The sequence below is a fragment of the Mesoplodon bidens genome, assembly GCF_964165515.1.
Source record: "Mesoplodon bidens genome assembly, chromosome: 8".
NCBI classification, from domain to species: domain Eukaryota; kingdom Metazoa; phylum Chordata; class Mammalia; order Artiodactyla; family Ziphiidae; genus Mesoplodon; species Mesoplodon bidens.
In genome coordinates, this window is record NC_138165.1 from 91,429,266 (window position 1) to 91,445,677 (window position 16,412).

At 35.4% G+C, this 16,412-nt stretch overlaps 1 protein-coding gene across 2 annotated transcripts in view; it reads right to left on the minus strand.

Annotated features, from left to right (window-relative positions):
* The window catches only part of ABCA12 (ATP binding cassette subfamily A member 12), a gene marked incomplete at its 5' end in the record, with an annotated part of 187,496 nt that overhangs the window by 90,998 nt on the left and 80,086 nt on the right, over positions 1-16,412 (minus strand). For both annotated transcript variants that reach the window (XM_081242250.1, XM_081242249.1), the window contains 6 exons: positions 221-327; positions 1,345-1,463; positions 5,346-5,421; positions 9,839-9,951; positions 13,767-13,945; positions 15,666-15,842. In XM_081242250.1, coding sequence (XP_081098376.1) covers positions 221-327; positions 1,345-1,463; positions 5,346-5,421; positions 9,839-9,951; positions 13,767-13,945; positions 15,666-15,842 — 771 coding nt within the window. The remainder of the gene's footprint in view (positions 1-220; positions 328-1,344; positions 1,464-5,345; positions 5,422-9,838; positions 9,952-13,766; positions 13,946-15,665; positions 15,843-16,412) is intronic.

The window sequence follows — 16,412 nt, forward strand, 5'->3', positions numbered from 1 at the left end:
TTAGTCTCTTATGGGTCATTTCAGACAGAGATATCCACTGATTAAAAACAAAATACAATTATGTAGCACCAGAACTCCTGTCACCCTTTTTCTAGCATTAATCTAGACTCAAAATAGAACCAGTATTTAAAAAAACACAGATTTAAAACTTAAATTACAAATATATCTTGACAGAGAATTACAAGAAGTTTTTGAGGTTTTTTTTTCTTTCATGGCTTACTTTTGATTTCAAGACTTCAGGAACTGGAGGGAAGTAATCCTCATAGGAACCATTTTGAAGAAAATATTTTTTAAATCGAATTGTAGAGTGCAGCAGTCTTAAATTTTCTGTAAAGGAGGAGAAAAGAATTACCTTATGTGAACTGCAAGGTCATCTAGGAAACCTATTTGAAAGACACCTTTATCCTAATTTATTACTAAGTTTTTTTCTAAGATAATAGCCTATTTCAATCTAAATATAAAATGAGTGAAAATTTAATCTCTCCTTGAACCGTGGAGACTATAGAGTTCATTATTTTTAAAATATTCATAGATATTCTGCTTAGAGACAAAAATATTTCCAGCAAAGGTGCTATACAGTTTTGGTTCTTGGTGAACTGAACATGCTTTTATTTTGGATGTACTATTAACTTGAAGTGTCTGAGAGAGAACAGGTTGTATAATCACTGTGACACAAATATGCCCTTCCAACCTTGATTAATTCATGTCTGGTAAACAGAGACCACACTTAAATATCTGTTGTGCTATTTGCTTGCCATTAAGTCTCAAAAAGCTATTTTGGTGTAGGAACAGTGAATGTATATCTCCTACAAAGTATAAGAAAATAGATGTTTTACCTTTAAAAAAAGGAAAAGAAATATTTGATTAAATGCAATCTTCATGGTTAAAGTGTGTAAGGATCAGAAGCAAAAATAGTCTGCTACAAAAATGCCTTTCTTTATGTAATTTACATCTGCTTTTGGAAGTCTACATTATCCTTCTTCATTATTTTTTGACAACTAAGATTATTAAGGGCATAGAAAATGTCATGGAGGGTTATGTGAACTCCTAATTCTGGAGACTTGGAAAGTTTATCTAGGTGGCCATTAACACATCTGTTATCTGGCCATTATATATTAAAGTTTGTCCAGGTGGCCAGGTGGTACTAGCAGCAGGGACAGGAGTAATAATATAATAATATGATTAGACAATCCCTTTATATATCAAACCACTGAAACAGATGCATATGGAAACTAAGATTTTTAAATTTTCTTTCTTTTTTAAGCCAACATCTTATAAAATTTACTATTTTAGAACAAAATTACAAACCATGAGTAGCATTGTGACTCTTAAGAAGAGTATTACCTTTTGATCCCCTGGCCAAATTGTCAGTGACATTTCTCACACATGCCAAATAAGGAATATAAGGACTATCTACTGATATATATAAGAGAGCATCTTCAAAGTTTTCCAGTATTAGGAGCCTATAGAATTAGAAAAGAATATATAAATTAAGTCATATAAAAATAAAGCAAAGCCATTTTGTTGAGATCATGTGAGCCCCTAGTTGTTTGGCATTGATTGATTTGAGCATTGAAGCACTGTGAAGTAGGACATCTTCCCCCATCCAGCCCAGCTGCACAATGGCAGCACTACTCTGGATTCTCTAAGTATTTACCTTTTCCATGGGCATTATCTCTATGTTTAATTATTTTAATATCCAATCATAAGTGATCTTAAGATCATTTCTAGGCACATTTACATGAAAGAAAAATCACTGGGCTAGGGTTGCCAGATAAAATACAGGAGTCCCAGTTAAATTTGAATTTCAGGTAAATAATGAACAATTTTTCAGTATTAGTATGTCCCATGAGTCTTGTATGTCTGCTTCCCCTCCCCTCCCCTCCCCTCCCCTCCCCTCTCCTCCTTCCCTTCCCTTCTCTTCTCTTCTCTTTTTTCTTTTCTCTTTCCTCTAAATCTGGCAACCCTCTCTCTGGGCTTCAGTTTCCTCTCTTGTCAAATGATCTGCTAGATCCCTTCCACCTATAATAGTCTCTAAATAATTTAAATTCATTTAACTGTGATTTAAAAGAAATGGTAGAATCCAAATGAACAATACAAGTTCCTTTTTGTTTTCTTTAAACAACCAATTCAGAGTTCCCAAATTAACCACTTTCTGGTTTCCTTTCAAATTGATTGGCATGTGAGGACATAGTCTAAGATTTCTGAGGCATACATATGTGAGTGAGTACACACGTGTATGTTACGCATGCCCTGTCACTTCAACTGTGAGGCTGCGTCTCTACTTATTTTGTAATTTCTTTCCTTAGTGTCTACTATTGAATGTTATGTACAGCAGAGATAGAACAAGTATCAATGGTTTATTTGGGAACCATCTATTTTGAATCAATCTGCACAACACACAAATTAACTAGTTCTATTGGATATTTAATTTAGATTTAATTCAAATACTAATGGAAGAGACTTATCCTGGCATAGCTAGTAAACATGCAGGACAATGTTTGCATTAACATTAAAGAAGTCTCAAGGTGTTTACATGTGGGTTAATGACACTGGATTTTCTTTTTTTATTTTTTACATCTTTATTGGAGTATAATTGCTTCACAATGGTGTGTCAGTTTCTGCCCTACAACAAGGTGAATCAGTTATACATATACATATGTTCCCATATCTCTTCCCTCTTGTGTCTCCCTCCCTCCCACCCTCCCTATCCCACCCCTCCAGGGGGTCACAAAACACCGAGCTGATCTCCCTGATGACACTGGATATTTGAGGAAGTTTGACAAGAAAAAAAATCTATGGCAAGAAAAGTCCCTAACTTGGCAGTCAGAGCACAGTTAATTGATCAGATGGCCGACTCTCATTTAAATACAATCCACAGCCTCCATGTTTAAAAAAATTGCACCCATTCCTGAGGCTTCTTGCTTTTGTTTAGGCACTTCCTTGACCAGAGACTCTCCTCTCAGTATTATCTCTCTTTCTTTTGTGTTTGTCTTCCTCTTTGTCTTAATCATTATAGCACTGAGCCATTTCCATTCTGGTGCTGTGCTCAGGAGCAAAACACTGGTCTACCTTTCCAGATGAAACGGCACAAGAATGGTGAATGGTGAATTTTCAAGCTTTAAATAGAAGAATGTTGGGCTAAAAGTGACCTTGAAATATCATCTAAGCATTATCTTAGTTCCATAAAGAACAGTTGATTGCCAAGATTTTTGAGATTAGATTTAAGATACACCAAAAATTAAGATACACATGTGCTACTGTTCTGGCATAAACATCCAAGTATTCCTTTAAACGATTTAATTTATGTATTCTTTATATAAAAATCTCACCTACTTCTCAAGAATGGTTACAACTAAAGATGAGCTTATGGATGTATGCGTGCATGTGTGTGCATGCACACACACACAACACAAAAAAAATAATTAACTTTAGTGCAAAAATAATGAGGGAGAAGAGCTTTGAGGAAAAGAATTTTTTTTGAGCAGCTTTCTTTAGAAAATTCTGGATCATAAACATTTTTATCTCATGCCAAGTACTGCCATTCTATGATTATTTTAAAGTGGGGAGGGAAAGGAAGTCCAAAGATAAGAAATCCCTTAATTGCATCAATCTCAACAAGAGCCATCTTAAAAGTACTGAATTCTTTCTAATAAACTGTCAGCTAGCTGTCAGTAACCAACTATATTTGCTGTGGAATTTTCAGGTCTGAAGCGCTAACATTATCAATGCTATGGATGCCCCAAGTCTCCGATAAAGATACCTGGCTTCAGCAATAAGCATCCAGTTGTCTCAATTCAGAAGTTGTTTTTTTTTTATATATATCTTTATTGGAGTATAATTGCTTTACAATATTGTGTTAGTTTCTGTTGTACAACAAAGTGAATCAGCTATAAGTATACATATCCCCTTTCTCTTGAGCCTCCCTCCCACCCTCCCTATCCCATCCTTCTAGGTCGTCACAAAGCACCGAGCTCATCTCCCTGTGCTACAGAGAAGCTTCCCACTAGCTATCTATTTTACATTTGGTAGTGTATATATGTCAGTGCTACTCTCTCACTTCGTCTCAGCTTCCCCTTCCCCACCGTGTCCTCAAGTCCGTTCTCTCCATCTGCGTCTTAATTCCTGCCCTTTCACTAGGTTCATTGGTACTGTTTTCTTAGATTCCATATATGTGCATTAGCATACGGTATTTGTTTTTCTCTTTCTGACTGACTTCATTCAATTCAGAGGTTTTTTAAAAAAAATTATTTTTCTGGCTATACAGAGAATGTGTTTAAAAGACTTGATTATTTGGAACATGGACTCCTGTATGGGGTAAAATTGCCCAGAGCGGTGAGATTGCTCTTGGGAGAAGCATCTGGTTCAGCCACCTCAGAGGAGGAGAGATGTGGGAGCAGAAAGAGGAGGTGGTTATTGATGGAAGGATTTTGCCTAGAATTACCCAGAGTTGGGAAACTTCTCATTGAATAATAGGAAGTTTATAAACAATTGCATAGATTTTATTTTAGAAAAAGAAATGAATGGTTAAAAGTAAGTCCTATTATTTGTTTTTATTTGTACACATTTCCATTAGCATAAAAATATATCCTTTGGGACTAAAGTTAAAGAATTTCAATAGTGTAATTTATCAGGCCAAAACAACCTTTTACATAACAGGCCACCTAGTCTCTAAATTTGCCTTGAACTATGTGCATTTACTTCAGTCAGCTTCTACCATAACTATTACAGTTACTTCAGAGAACTGCTTATATTAATGGTCATTAGAAGCTAAGGTAACTGCTGTTATTTCCACTGCCTATTCCTGAGACAATGTATTTACATGCCCCACAAAGAGTCCAAAATCAAATTACCTATAAACAGTTTTGGCTACCTGAATACTACTGAAGCAAACAAAGTTTGCATTACCTTGAGTGAGCATACAAAATATTCTGGTTTTTTAAAACCGAAATAAATAGTAATGTAAAAAATTGGAGACTTCTACATCTTTCATGATGAAAGACCTGAAAAGAGTTGGAAATTGGGCCTCCAGCTAGATTTTCCTCATAGACATAAGGTAACCAATCCAGACAGAACATGTGGGATCTAGTTATACAATCTTAGAACTGAAAAACAGATCCTCATTTTGCATTATCCCAAAGTATTATTGAATAATACCAAAAAACAAGTTTCAACTTTACTGCACTTCAACTGTATCTTTTTCTTTGGTCAGTCAACAATTGATTTTTCTATTCCACAGCCTTAAATACTGATAAAAGAATTATGTTTATGAATTGTTTTGATTGCTTATTCAGCCAAGTTACTTACCAGTTTAGAAACAAACCAACAAACCAACAAAGACTTACTGTGCAGCCAGGCTGCTTGGGGATAGAGACTGTTCATCTTCTTCACTCCACACATGTGCTGTATTATCAAAGCCACCTAAAGTGATAATATTTAATAATATATAGGAGAATATTTAACATTTCCGTAAAGGATTTATTTTTCTAAGCAAAAATCATCCCAGGTCAAATTAATGGGAAAAAAATGCAGGAAGTCTGCAGAATTTTTCTCCAAAGGATTTTATAAGAGATATCTAAGCTCTTTCAGTTGGAAACATTTAAGATACTTATAGGAAATAGATGCCTACTAATTGAAATAATTCCAATGATCAAGCATATGCATTTCAAACAAATTATTTCTCTGTGCATCAAACCATTGCATTATTTTATCCTAAGACCTGTATGCATAGATGACTCTTAAATATCATAATGCAAATTGAATACCCCATGACTTCTTAATCAAATGAAGCCAATTTCAGTCTTATGGGTCACTGGATTTTTCTGTTTGTCTTCAGTTGTCTAGAATGTAGCCGTAGGAAACATCTACCATCACTAATCTATATTTTCTATCTTTCAAAAAGCAGCCAGTGATTTCAACTGAATGCAGCTGTGAATGCAAATTGGCTAATGTTAACAGAACCATTCTGAGTGGTCTCAAATAATACGAAAGCTTGGAGTGTGGAAGGCAATCACTAAGTTGGGTCTAATGGAAACCATATGTGAAGATCTAATTCAACATAGAGAATTGTCCCTAGAAGTTAAACAGGTTCCTTATTCCGCTTGCTGCATAACATTGTATTGTTAAAGAGTAAGTGTGCAACAACATTCACATGCAAAATTGAAAATGAAATACTTTAAACAGCTACTACATAAATAAAAACATCAGAAATCCAGTGCTTTCATCCGGCCCCTTTAAGGAAATGGTATTACTTATTTCAGTCTTCCCTGTAGACACTACTAATTCCTTATAAATAATCCAGTAGTTTTAGTGCTGTCATTTTTTAACATTGGCCTAACCATTTTCAATAGGATATTTTATTGCCAGCTTTAACGCTTCTCCCATTGTCTCTAGTTCGCGTGTTCTAAAGCCTTCTGAGAAGATCCTAGCACAAAACTAGGAAACCACCTGTACTTTTCTCACGCTGATCATTTTGTTTAAGCATGTGTGTAAAAGACTCACAGAATTAAAGACCTCCTTGTCTACGTCTGTATCAGTCATGCCTGAGTAATGTCTGCTCTGTCCCTAGTATCTGGCAGAGTGGCTTTTTCAGTTTTCCTCTCTGGCAGAAGGGAGTTCTCTGCTCTGCTCAAGATGCAGCTAAGTATTATTGCTCTAATGATAGCAATGCATTAGTAAGTGAAAGGACCAAGAAGAAGATACCCAGAATAAGTAAACCTAATTAATAATGGTAATACCTATTATTTATTGGCATCCATATATAAAATAATCCAGGATAGGACTCTGGAGACTTATGCTTTTGCAGTGTAACAGTATATAAAACCATTTTCCCAAGATCATATCTTGCTCACTTTGAATTCCTATGTGATGCTGAGCAAGTTCATTAGCATTTGTATTCTATATGGTTATGTGTCTCTTCCTCATCACGCTATTCAAATGAATAACTAATAGAAATTAACTTTATACATATCAATTATAGGCTTGACCTTGCTGTTAAGTATGGACTTCTCCCTCTGGCCACTTTTCATTCTGGACTCTAAGGTGTCTGAGAAGAAATGCTGTATTAAATAGGCTTTAATGTAGTGGAAATTGTTACAGACCTTTAAAATGTCAGATTTTACTTTATTTGTAGAATTAGGCACATATAAAAAGGGTGCCCAAAGACATAGAAAGAAATCCACTGCACAGATAACCTCTTTCACCAGTAAAGATTGCTTTCTATTTTTAAAGATGTAATTTCATATAATTTACTGTACTTTGCAAAACAGCAAACTTCAATGAGCCAAAAAGGTAATCTTTGCTCTCAAAACTCAGTTTTATAAATGAAAATACTAAACTGTGAAGTAGGGATCCTCAGTGGGGTGGAGCTGAGAATTCGACTCCTTAAAACAGGAAGTTAGGAGACAAGCTTCTTCGCAAGTGTTTATTAGCATCTCCATAGTATCATGGTTGCTGAGGAGGCTTCTGAAAAAACCTTGAACTATGTTCATAACCAGGGTTGAATCAGAAGTAGACATGGGGTGGGGAGGTCTGAATTAGAAATAGACATGTGGTGTGGAGAGGAATGGGGCAATGGCTATCAAAAAAATGATTCATGTGAGAAGGAATCTGACACAAATAGTCAAACTCCATCAGTGGCTGAAAGTGGAGCCAATTCTGAGGTTTGGTGGTGGCAGGTACTTGTGTGAGCTATCATAGTGTGTATACATCCCAGATGGTAAATATGAGTGAGGCCATCTAACAAAGAGCTTGGGGACCTGGCTTTGGGCTTAGACAGATCTAGGCTCTAAATCTCAGTTCAGTCACTTGCTGGATGTATAACACAGGCAAAGTGCCCAGCCTCCCTTTGCCTCAGTTTCTTTGTCTGCAAAATGGGATAATAACTATCTCTTATAGAGTTGTTTTGATGATAGAAGGGACTTAAGATAATAAAACATTTATCACTGACACAAAAAATACTACCCTTTTATTTTTTCTTTGAAAGAGAGGAGTGAGACCCTCAAAGCTATCTGAGCCCTGTCATGCATTAGAGAGGACCCAAACAACTCTGCTATAAGAAACCATTCCACCCCAGTTTACTGATTGTAAAGCCAAGGGAAGAAGTATGTTCACAAACACCGCTAAACACCATGGAGACTAAGCACGGGTGGCTTGGGCAACGTGGCAGGTATCTGTACTTCAAAACAAGTTTGAGTTTCCTGAAGGATTCCCAGAAATACCTGGAAGGATTTTTCAAAGGCCATGAAATTTCTGCTTAGGCAGGTAGGTAGGGGCTTAGGGTTAATGACTTAGGAATTGACATTAATGTTACTGCGTTCGTATCCTCAGACTGATAAAGTCACAGGTGTAGGAAATTAAAAAACAAACAAATATAAGCACATCTAATTTTAAAAATAAAAGCACATTTCCTTGATGTATTTCCTTGTCATCCTGACTATCCAATGGCATGGCTTAACACATGCCAAAATCATTAGCATATTCATAGACATGAGACATGGCCGTTGTTAAGTATTGAAAATTGAGTTAGTTATACGGTTCAACAGAAAAAAGTGTTCTGCTGCCTCAGTTAATGACAGGTTCTTTTGCTTCTGAGGCACTGGGGAGCTTCTGTCCTTTGTAAAAAAATTTTCAACTTCATCCCTCTACTTTACAATTACAAGGTGTGAGTCTGAAGATGAAAAGGAAAAGAATGGTAAGGAGAACTTGAAGTTCTCAAGTCTTTAAAATGAAAATATAAAAATATACAGAGGAAATAATTAGTGTTTTTTACTGTACTGTCTGGTTTTCTGGTCTGGACTTTTTAAAAAGTGCACATTTTTTTTTAACCTTAATGTTCGTCAAGACGGTTGAATTTAACAACAATCAATCTTGCAAGCTAGTCATTAATTCTGTAATTGATGATATAAAAAATGTTCTAGACTAACAGAAATTGGTATCCAAGTATATGTTAGACCCTCCTTCGAGAAGTCTTCAAAGCCTTTCCAAACTTGCTATTCATATGAAAACTAATAAAGACCTTGTAATAAACAATCGGGTTGTGACCTGATGCTCTCAGGACACTTATCAGTAATCCAAAGGTAAAGTCTACATATTTAAAAGCTGACAAACTCAGTTGAGAAAGCCTATTTCTAAATTCATTCAGGAGAGGTAAATGCTAACGAAACATTTTACTTGGGAAGTATGGATTTATTTCTTATAGCCCTAAATGTTTTCTGTATATGGCTGTGTGTGTGTCTGGGCATTTCCATGTGTGTGGTATATAATGCTATCCTCTATATGCAAAGGTGATTTTTTTCTGATTCACTAGCAACATGCTATAGTTTGTCTTATACCTATAAGTGACAGTAGAGCTATACTGATCTATTCACGCTCTGATGTCCATCATGCATTTTCAAGATGGCTGGTTGAGGGGTATATTTTTACCAAAGACTCATCCTGATTAAAAAGACAAAGTTTGAAAATGAGGGCAAAGATACTGTGATTCAGTGTAGGCTTTTGTTCAAAAAGTATTGGTAGAAATCTACTTGCTGAGGCTTACTCCCTTACTCTGATATTTATTTTTCATACCAACTATAAACATAGCTTTATAATATAGCTAAGAGAGATGAGTTTTACCAAAATAAAAATCCTAGAAAGTCACAGCCCCTTTTCTGGCCATTTCTCCTTGTCTCCACACTTCGATTATCTAAAGACACAGATTTAGTTGTAGCTTATGTCCCTACCTAAGAATAATACCATCCATAACTGATTACTTCACTTGTACTTTGTTTTTTATTTTTAATGGAACTGAATACAGAATTGCAACACAATTGAATACAGGAAGATGGAAATATAATACCTCGAGATGGGGAGTCCAGAGTGTAAAGCAGATGTTTAACAGATTTACTGAGAGTTCTGAAACCTTCGTTAGTTGTAACACGTGGATAAACCTTCTGCATGGCCAGCAGCACACTAACAAGTTGAAAAACAATTAAACTAGATTGCATTTCAAGGTTTGCAGACAGAAACAAAAGGTTATTCAAGGAGAAAATAGCTACAGCATAGAAAACTATTCCTATAACATACGAAACAAGATGCTGCTTTTGTCATCTAATTACTTGTCTGTTTATGCACAAAATCCCAACTATCTTGAACCACACAGAGCACTTCACTGGTTCCAGGATTCTAAAACCTAAAAGGCCTTAAAGTCAGAAGTGAATTTCATGTCAGTTTTTTTTTTCTTTGTTAAGACCTAAAAATAAGTGGTTAGAAATAGAAGCTTCCAGTGAAAGGATACTTTTTTTATTGTTTTTAATTCAAGGAAAAAATTAAATATTGGAAACTATTTTAATTAAAAATCAAGCCCAGATAAAAGATCCAGTTTCAAGAATAATTATTAATTAGCATTTGATAAATATTTACCTTTACAAAGGTAAACAAATGGTAATGTTTTTGGGAAAAAATGGAGCTTGCCCTAATTAAAGACTGCATTCTACCCCCTAAATGGCCCATAGGCACTGCTCCAGGGGTAGCTCAAAATTAATATCCGGACTAACTGGCACTGTCTTCCTATGATTTTTATGTTACTAATAAGATGGGCAGGGCTTCCCTGGTGGTGCAGTGGTTGAGAGTCCGCCTGCCGATGCAGGGGACACGGGTTTGTGCCCTGGTCCGGGAGGATCCCACATGCCGCGGAGCGGCTGGGCCCGTGAGCCATGGCCGCTGAGCCTGCGTGTCCAGAGCCTGTGCTCCGCAACGAGAGAGGCCACAACAGTGAGAGGCCCGTGTACCGCAAAAAAAAAAAAACCAAAAAAACCCACAAAAAAACAAGATAATGAGCAAATTCACTTATGCTGGAGTTCATTCCATATTTCAAAAAAACCAACTAGGGATTTAAGAAGTGCCTTTTTTATCCCCTTATTGTCATTAGCACATTTTAAAAATGTTAGCTTTGTACAAGTATGTCTGAATTTCACAAATACTGTGAGGCAATGCTTTAATGTACGTGAGTAGTAACTTAAAAGGCTTTGTTAAGGATTTGCCACTGTGAAGTGAAATGTAATACATACTAGGTGATAGTTTTTCCATATGTATCCTAATCAACTGAAGGCTCACTCCAGCAACAGCATGTGCATATACTTTCTACCATATTTTTGGAATTTTTAATATTTAAATTAAGGTCCTTTTAATTTTAGCTCCCTAGCTATGAATGAAAATATTTAGAGAGCTAAGAGTATCCTCTAGTTTCTAGTAGATATGTGTCTATATATAAACATATATATATTTATAATTTTATTTACTTCTCTAATAGTTCCATAAAGTCATTTTCATTTGTTTTGTTTTATAGACAGGAAAACTAAAGTTCAAAAAGTTAAATAACTTACACGAGGTTATCCAAATAAATAGAACTGGTTCTGTCTAATTTCAAAGTTTATGTTCTTTCCACTTTATGTCTTGCCTCTGGCACTTTGCCCCAACATGGCGGGGAGGACAGAACATTTCTGCACTGAGCCCACAGCATTGTTAGCTTGTTTTTACAGCTGTGTGTTTGGCCATAGGGGCATGTCTGTATTTTTTTCATTTCTGCTCTATATACATAACAGTCAATACCTCAGGCATTTTTATATTTGCCCCCAAGAATCTCCTGGTTCTCAGACTTTGAGTTACTTCTGAACCCTGGTCACCATGGAGACCAGTTAAATGTTCTGAGGTTGTAGATCTCTGCCAGCCTTCTCCCAGCTTGGCCTTCTGCTTGAGTCAGCTAATCTGTTGTCTCAAAGTAACACCTTCAAAGACTGAACACTTGACAATCTCATTGTAACAGTCAGCATTATTGTTATTAATATAATTAATAAAAATGTCAGAAGACTTAATTCATCTTTTTCTAACAAAACATGACTTAAAAATGACACCTGACCATTGTCCTCTCTGAAATCCTTTAAACTATTGATCAAAATACTTTTATTTCACTTCACTGATTTTGTTTTTCTGTCCTTTTCATCATATACAAATGGAAGTTATCCAAAACAAGTCTCCTTATATGTAAAGGTAATTTAAAAAGGAGTTTTTGTGGGCTTCCCTGGTGGCGCAATGGTTGAGAGTCCGCCTGCCGATGTAGGGGACACGGGTTCGTGCCCCGGTCTGGGAAGATCCCACATGCTGCAGAGCAGCTGGGCCCGTGAGCCATGGCCGCTGATCCTGCGCGTCCGGAGCCTGTGCTTTGCAATGGGAGAGGCCACAACAGTGAGAGGCCCGCGTACCACACACACACACAAAAAAAAAAAAAAAAAAAGGAGTTTTTGTGATTCATATCTCAGCATAACTTCTTCCTCATAAATGGTGAATATCATGTATGTTTTTCCATATACAATTCTTGACTTTTGAGATTACTCATTTTTGCTAACCTCTGTCATAATCTTAACATTATATAATCTCGTTTTGGTGACTGAACTATATAACAACTTACAACTTTGCAAAATTGCTGGTGTAAATAACCTCAAAGCCTTTTTATGGGGTTTATTTGTCCATATTACTTGATCAACAAAGAGTAAGATAAACCAATGATTTGATGATAAAATACAGTCATCTGTGAAGAATTTACAGATTTTAGTGATACTGTTAGTTTAATAATAATAGTAAAGGAGATTTAACTTTAAAAAACTAGTGTGTGTTTCCTCTTTCATAAAATGGGGATATCTGTAGTCTCAATCTCAAAGCATGGTTGTGAGAATCAAATGAAATTAATGCAACAACATGAGGGCTTATTATAAGGTCTTTGAACAAATATAAACTCTTGGAAGCTTATCAGAGAAGATGAGAAAACTCTTGTGGTGCTTCAGACATTAGCGATGGAATCCACTGTACTCTTAGTGACATATTAGAGAGGCAGTCTGGGTTCTGGAGTTAAAAAAACCCAGGTTCAAACCCTCCTAGCGGCATGATCATCAAATATTTAATTTTTATAACCTTCTGTTATCTCACTTATAAAATAAATAATAGTTCTGTTGTAAGTTTCAATGTGATATATATAAAGGGTCCAGTAAAGTGTCTGGCATATAACAGGCAGTCAGTAATTGCTAGTTGTTAATATAGTTGTTGTTGTTTTGCTTAATGCACATTTCCAAATTAGCTAGACAGCCAAAACCTAAGTATGTGTCCATCAAACTCTGAATGCTGGCCATGCTCAGATCTCTTTTATGAGGAATGCAGGCTTTAAAAGGGTTTCTTCTGCAAAATTTTTCAAATCTTTGTGTCATATGTGTCAAATAAAGCCAACCCAATATGCAGGCTTAAGCTGGCTGCACCTGAGGGAGGCCAAACCCCTTGGGGTGGCTTGGTGTAAACTCTAGCCAATGGGGTTGTTTTTTACTGTGTAGTGCAACCAAAACCCAATGAAATATTTTCTTCTTGCACAGTTAAAATACTAGATGCACAGAGCCCTGGTTGTCCCTGAGTGAGCCTGAGCCAAGGTTCCAATCTACCATTGGTCCTGCTCTACCATCTTTCTCAGAAGTCTGGGATACCAACTGACACTATAGATGTTATGATTAGTGTTCCTCCTTGTTTCTCCATAAACCTGTTAATAATGCTGATGACCACAATGTGTGTTTCTCCTTTGCTTAACTAATACACTTACTTTCGTTGCCAAAATCTGCAATAAGGTGCTGAAGGATTATTTGCTGTGTTTAAATTACCTACCTACCAGTGATCCTAAAGGTAATATTAAAAAAAAAAGAAAGACTTCTTTATGAACAGTAATATTCCCCTTAATTCTTACTTTTTCTTACCTGTTTGCACTTCGAAGAACATCAAATAGATTGCTTAGTGTCGTGTCATTCCGGAACACATTTGGAAAACTGGAGAGAAGCTGCCACACAGCTGTCTGCTTTTGCACTTGTGAGAAAAAGGACAGCACTTTGACCATTTCCTGAAACACTATCTTCTGGTTATTGGGATCACTTGATAGCTTAAAAAATAAAACCACAAACAGAGTGAAATGATACTTCAACATCTGTAACCACATGGCTAACTGCCTTTGAAAACATTAAAAGTTTAGATTTTCACATAAGTAATTCTTTCAGATTTTCATTCAGTTTGAAGTCATCTTTTACTTGGAAAAACTATAACCATTTCAAATGTTCTTACACATAATTAGATTCTTTCCTATAGTTCCAGAAATTGGCATATTTAATGTTTGCTTAACAAAACTGTTTATACAAAATATTTAAATTGTGTTTGGGAAATTAAAATTAATTTCTTAAAATAAAATTAGCTTCAGAGTAGTATTTTTGTTTTTCTTTAGGATCTGGTGCAGGATCTGCAGACATATCTTCTCTATATCCATTAGTAGACCTTATATTATTTATTATTTGCATAGAAAACCCTTAAAATTTATATATTTTATATTATATGTGTGTGAATATGTATACATACAAACATGAAAATGTCTACTATTACAATTATACATACTTAACAAAATAAAGTATTTCCAAAGTTCTGCTGGATTACAAGGAACTTCAGTTATAATAAAGATTTAGAGTGAATATCCTATGTAATAATCATATCTTGTACTAGAAGCAAACAAATAAATGAAAACCATGACCTGCACTTTTGCTCTGAATCACAGGACCCAGCTAATACCTTCATTATATTCCCACCCAAAACAATCTTCTTAATAAGCTCATTCATACTAGTAAAGTCAGGGTTTTGTTCTGTCTTGATTCAAGGTCTTTCACGCTGAAAATGTGATTTTGAACAACATATTCTTAACCACACATTCTACGTGACTGCTGAGTTTGTTGAGATAGAATTTTAAGTGCTCTACATTGGATTGGGATTATTATAACAGTGTCTCTAATCTAGTTCATTTGGAAAACTCAGACTACTGAAGAGTAATTAAAGCATTCTGCACTTACTTACAATAAAATTCAGAGAATCAAGGGGGAAAATGTTAGATGTGGACATGTTTCATTTATTCCTGTTTAGAAAACTTTGAGAGAATTCTGAATATTTTTGTGAACTTTCATTGTATGTGGAGCTTCATTAAAAGAAGATTATCAGTGTCTTATTTTCACATCTTAATTTAAGACTAGCATATGAAAATGGTCATTAGCACTCCATATTATAAAGTTCTTGGTTTTAATATATAATATTTGGGAAAGAGGGATTATATTATTTCATAAAAAGTCAAATTTGTAAATTGGGTTTGACCTTAGAAGAAACATTTTAAAGATTATCCATTATTCTAACTTCCGAGAGTTATAAGGCTCTGATAGTGTAACTATTAAACTTACATTGTATCCTGAGTAATCTCACTTAAATAAAATATCTCAGAGAAGACAGTCAATCTTCATTCACCATAGAGCAAAGTCAAATTTCATCTACAAAGATGTCTCCACATTAACCATAATGCAATATTTTTGGTTCAACATTAACGTAATTTCAATCCTGCACATTTAAATAGCAAATAGACATATTACTTAGAATTAGACATTGCATGTGAATCTCTGTGCAAGGAATTCATGCCAAAGGTGAGCCAACATTTCAGTCAGCATTTCCTAGTCCATGTGGGCTATGCATTTGCTCTTTAATTCATTTTGAGTCACTTTGTGTATACAACAATGGAAACAATACACTTCTTTCTATTGTTTATGAGATCTTGATCATGTTAAAATATTTACACTCACCTGAGAGAACTGGTTTGTTAGTTCTTGGAGAGAAGACTCTAAAAGGGTCATGTTGGACAGGCAAAATATGTTAAAAACATTTTTCCCTAGAGTGGTCCAAGAGAAGGCATAATCAGCAGTATATCTTGGATAGTTCTCACACAGTTCTCTTCGCATATCTTCTGAAGTCGAATTTTGCTGTAAAAGCAATGTGTGTGAGAAGAGTGGTATAATAATGTTAGTAGATATAGATATTAACGTGTCCTAGTCATCAAGGAAACTGACCTGTCTACATAATAGCCATTTTAAGGTCCTGCACTATAGCAACTATTAAATTAACACTAAAATACATTCGGTTTACCCATGAAAAGTCACTGAGAGAATGTGTGAATGTGGTAACTCTTGTCATCTTTATGATTTAAAAGATTTGCATATGATTTTTTTAACTGAACACATTTCCTGTCTCTGACTAGACAACCTAAATTTACTAGATCTTGTTTCACAAAAATCTTCAGGCTTAAAAATCTTAAGCTTTTCCTGGACATTTAACAGCAGAGACTTAGGTGTCCTAATAATTTGTGACACTTCATGGGAAAGTGGCCAGGATCTTTGGAAGAATTCCAAAAAGGAAGAGCTTCAGAGTCTAGTCTCAAGACCAACAGTGTTTGTTTAGAGAAGTGGAAAAACATGGATCATGTTTCATTTGCAAAGCAATTATTTCATTTAAGAATTATGCATATAAAGAAAAAAGAAAACATATATGAAAAT